Source organism: Priapulus caudatus, unplaced genomic scaffold (assembly GCF_000485595.1).
Source record: "Priapulus caudatus unplaced genomic scaffold, Priapulus_caudatus-5.0.1 Scaffold419, whole genome shotgun sequence".
In the NCBI taxonomy this organism is placed as follows: Eukaryota; Metazoa; Priapulida; class Priapulimorpha; order Priapulimorphida; family Priapulidae; genus Priapulus; species Priapulus caudatus.
Window position 1 is genome coordinate 71,309 of NW_014577480.1, and position 4,949 is coordinate 76,257.

The 4,949-nt window shown below is 43.8% G+C and overlaps 1 protein-coding gene across 1 annotated transcript in view; it reads right to left on the reverse strand.

The window, feature by feature from the left end:
* LOC106810205 (synaptotagmin-1-like) overlaps positions 1-4,949 on the reverse strand; it is an 80,141-nt gene that overhangs the window by 18,311 nt on the left and 56,881 nt on the right. The window contains exon 6 of the mRNA XM_014813488.1: positions 2,751-2,918. Within this exon, the coding sequence (XP_014668974.1) occupies positions 2,751-2,918 (168 nt within the window). The remainder of the gene's footprint in view (positions 1-2,750; positions 2,919-4,949) is intronic.

Genomic DNA, 4,949 nt, shown 5'->3' on the forward strand with positions numbered 1-4,949 from the left:
GGATGAGAGGGAGAGAGAGCGGAGGAGAGAGAGGAGAGAGAGAGAAGAGAGAGAGAGGAGAGAGAGAGAGAAGAGACAGAGACAGAGACAGAGACGAGAGACAGAGACAGAGAGAGAGAGAGAGAGAGAGAGAGAGAGAAGAGAGAGAGAGAGAGAGAGAGAGAGAGAGAGAGAGAGAGATACACGCACGCACGCACATACACGCGCGCGTATACACGCACGCACGCACATACACGCGCGCGTGTACACGCACGCACGCACATACACGCACGCACGCACATACACGCGCGCGTGTACACGCACGCACGAGAGAAGCTGCTCAATGCCACCTAGCTCCCTTGCCTCTGAATCAATGAGCACGCGCATGATTTAACTCTGCTTTTCGCCACAACCCTGAATAAACCATCACAGAACGTCGACAAGAATTGAGAGACACGTCAACTACGGCTGAATTCACGGCGGCCTCTGATGCGATTAGGTTCAGAAGCGACTCGAATACGAAATACACTACAGCGAGTGCAAATGAGTTGAAACTTGCTGATGCCCCCCTCTTGAATTTATGTTTTTTTAGTATGATATGTAATGGCCATCTAAAGAAAGCCGTCAAGAGGGAAGGAAGAAAACACGTGCGTATGTAGAGGAAAATGCCCTAGAGAACCTTTCTGAGAAGTTTCGTAATACGCAATGATCTGAAGTTCGTGCAGCGAATGCCGAAACCTTTCACGCTTCGGCAGACACGCGAAGAAAATTATTCGCTTTTAGGGGTGGTGAGAAATGAAATCAGTCATCTAGGCAGCAGAGTGCAGCGGGTATAATGTAAATTACGGGCCAGGTTAGCGAGCGCAGCACCTGGGAAAACAAGGAAGATAATTTATTCCTCTTGAATTATGGGTCGCAAGACTACATATTAAGTTAGTAGGCGAGTCAGGAACTCACTATACTGTAAAATTGCATAGTGATAATGAATCGAGTGCGGTTGTGTTGTGTTAGCTTAGATGTCTGGTTAATAACAAAGGCACTTCATATATAGAGATGGCGCGTAGGCGTTAACAAATTTACATGTGGAAATTCCTTATACAGCCGCCTATGCCATTACTGTGAGAGAAACACATAAGTACTGATGGCAACTGTAAGTATAACCCATAGAAATAATATAAATAACCGATGGTATAACGGAACATTCATTGCAATAAAAAACAATCATTTTAATTATCTTTTAAGTAATGATGGCAACTGTGAATATAACTGAGCATTGCAATACAAAAAAACAAGAATTTGTTTTTTGTTTTTAATTAGCGTTTTTTTTTTATCCATGCAGACCTGTTTAAAAGTTATAGCAGGTAAATCGTATTATATTTATCCGCTAATAATGAAATGCATACGTGTGCTAAAGCCACAATATCAAATGATTTTTTAAATAATATTTAACACGTATGTATTTTGTATTTTAATCCCGAATTATTAAAAAGTTAATTAAATCAAGAGTCCATAATAGAAAATGTTCTATTATATGGACTCTTCATTAAATTATACATTTGATTAATTAGGTGCATGTTTAACACATCAGCTGTTTTGCAAATCAAATTTTAAATCTCCGATATTTCTTTATCCTTATTTCTTCCAAAATCATCTTTAGAATTTCGCACAACGCCTACTATACATAACAACGTGTGAAAAGCTTACATCGAGCATCGATACTAATGGCATTTGACAGTGACGTTGAGAACAAGTGAAGATTGTCTACGAATCATTATTAGTGAGTAGATAACATATAAAATGGCGGCAAACATAAACAGGAAACGCTACGACGCCGGACGCCACGCAATTATAACACTTGCAGTACATGTAGATTTCTTTCCACAACCACAGGGCGTACGCAAGCACCGAAATGCGCACGGTCGCGCGCGTGTTGCATCCGCGAAACTTATTCGGCAACAATAAATTTCATCAAAGGCAGCAACATCGGCAGCAGCTGTGTAACTCCGGGGGCTATCATATCAGTGTCACCTTCGCAGATATCCACAAAATCATCTCCAATGTTAGGTACCCCCCCCCCGCCCCCGTCTCGGGGGAAGTGTGAAGGCAATGTGGCGAGCAGCGGAGACGAAGCGAATTTGCAGTTTCGTTTCGCGCGGGAAACAAGTCGCGTGATGTCGTTACCGGATGAGTTATAAAATGTCACAATCGCGTGTGTCGCCAGCACGCGCGTGTGTGTGTACGGGGAGGTGACAGGTAGATGTGACAACACACACACGTGTGTGTGTACGGGGAGGTGACAGGTAGATGTGACAACACACACACGTGTGAGATAGCGTGAGGAGGGGCGAGGCAGAGGGACAGTGAAAGAACGAGTGCAAGGGAGAGACGAGGGCCCTAGGGATAGAACGAGAGGGAGGGGGGGGAGAGAGAGACAGAACGATAAGAGAAGACGGAGACACAACAATTAAGCACATTACACATCAACACAAAAACGTCCAGCCATCAGAATGTAATTACTTTCTTATTAGAGTTGTATCATTACCCTCCTAGAGTGTCACACGATTGTAATAACTTTCTTATTAGAGTTGTATCATTACCCTCCTAAAGTGTCACACGATTGTAATAACTTTCTTATTAGAGTTGTTTCATGACTCTCCTAGAATGTCACACGATCAGGTGACAAATCATTCCGTCATTTCCAGGTGATTGCCCCCGTCCCCCCTCCACCGACCTAATTCCCCAGCGATCACAGGAAGAAGCCTAGGACTCACCTTAAAGCAGAAGGTGTCGTTGAAGACCGGGTTCAGGGTCTTCCTGTGAACCTTCGTCTCAAACTTCTTCTTCTTGTCCGGCAGCAGGTAGACCTTGACGTAAGGGTCCGACGTACCCGACATGTCCATCCCCGGCAGATCCTCCGCCTGCAGCACCGTCACCGACAGCTGCAAGACAAACAAGTGAACATCGCAGTGAGCGAGTGACGAGATGGCCACCAGGGGGCGCGCGTGACGCGGCGATGCGGGAAAGATGGCGTCTCAGACCTCGGAGCGTTACGGGGAAGTACCGCTAGAGGGTGCATGTATGGCGGCGATACAGGAAAATCTGCTATCTTCTATCCTGTCTCAGTACGTGGGTACTACGCGCGACCTTTTAGGGCAGGGGTTCTTAACCTGTGGTCCATGGACCCTTTTGGGGTCCATGGGTGGGCTTCAGGGAGTTCGTGAACAAGGCGCATTAAAAAAAATTTTGTTCATGTGCTTACGTTCATTTTTCTTGGGCGGGGTCCGTAGCTTTCACCAGATTCTCAAAGGGTCCATGACTCAAAAAGGGTTAAGAACTACTGGTACCACACTGGGAAATGCTTTCCCATAGGCGGCCATACTTACGAAATAATTCCCATAAATCAGCAGAAGTTTTTTTTACAAATAATAATGCCATCCTCTGAATCCAAGTCGCAAGTGACACCATATATGTTATTAACAAAAAAATTCTTCCGTAATTTCTCTTGTAAACAAACTTTTGCCAGCACACACTAGAAATGACCAATTTACAATGTGAATCTGCACAAAAAGTAGGCTTTCTTTGAAAATTTATGGGCCGCCCCAGCAACGCACCTCGGACGAGCCGTTTACACTGTCGGATTCAGAAAAGATTCTAGTTTCTGAAATTAACAATTGCAAACAGTTATAACCCTTTCTAATGAGAAATACAAAATTCTAGCGCATGCAGACACTCAAAAAGGATCTCATTCTGAACCTGTCCCAATGCTCATTGGTGGATTTGCCATCGTCATAACTACTGCTCTAGGGGTTGTCCGTCGGCACTCACGTTCACTCACTCATCATTGCTCACTCATCATGGCTGCTCACTGCTAAGTGCGTGGAAAAAAACGAGGAGGAGGTAGCTTTGCAGCGATATGGAGAAGACAAAGAAAAACACGAACTACAGCGTTTCGTGGCTAGCGGCTGTAATAAGTGTAATCTGTTACACTGCGTTGATATCAGTCATTACCGATCGAGTTCTTCGAAGCCGGCGTAATAACATGCAATTGGCGGCACCGCAGCAGCGATAGCTAAAAGATTTCTCGTTGCATCCGATAGAGGAAAAACGTTCTAAAATAGCATCTCTCTGCTTTCGCGAGCAGGAGTTGCATATAGGCATGCAGCGTATCGTTTCAAATCGCCTGCATCAACGGAGCGCTGGTAAACAGATTATGCGTCAATCAAAATAATCTTGGTTTTCTGACGGACAGAATTTGTATATATATGAGCAATATACAGAGTTGTTAGAATAATATTAGAGACACCGTAAGTGTACGCACACGCCCGCACACGCCCGCGCACGCACGCACGAACGCACGCACCCACCCACAGAGAGACAGACAAATATATGACGCTATGCTTACCGAAACGTTCTAATGTTCTAATCCATTTCGGTGGATTATTTGTTCACTATTTAACCTCTATTTGTTATCCACTTAGGTTTGTTTGGCAAGTAGATAAGCACGTGGCACGTGTACACCCGATCTCGGCATAAAACATTGATGTGCAACGATCACAACTGAAAGCATTAATAATTAAACATACCAGACAACTCCCACCACCCCACCCTTCGCACAACTCAGGCTCTGATCTTTGCTAAAGTTTAGGTTATAAATTATAATGATAAATTAGGAAATCGTGAAATATTCGGAATCGATACACATGGTAGTCCGCGTGCGTATTTACGCTATTACGCGTGTATTACGCGTGTATTACACATGTATTACACATGTATTACACATGTATTACACATGTATTACACATGTATTACACATGTATTACACATGTATTACACATGTATTACACATGTATTACACATGTATTACACATGTATTACACATGTATTACACATGTATTACACATGTATTACGCGTGTATTACACATGTATTACACATGTATTACGCGTGTATTACGCGTGTATTACACATGTA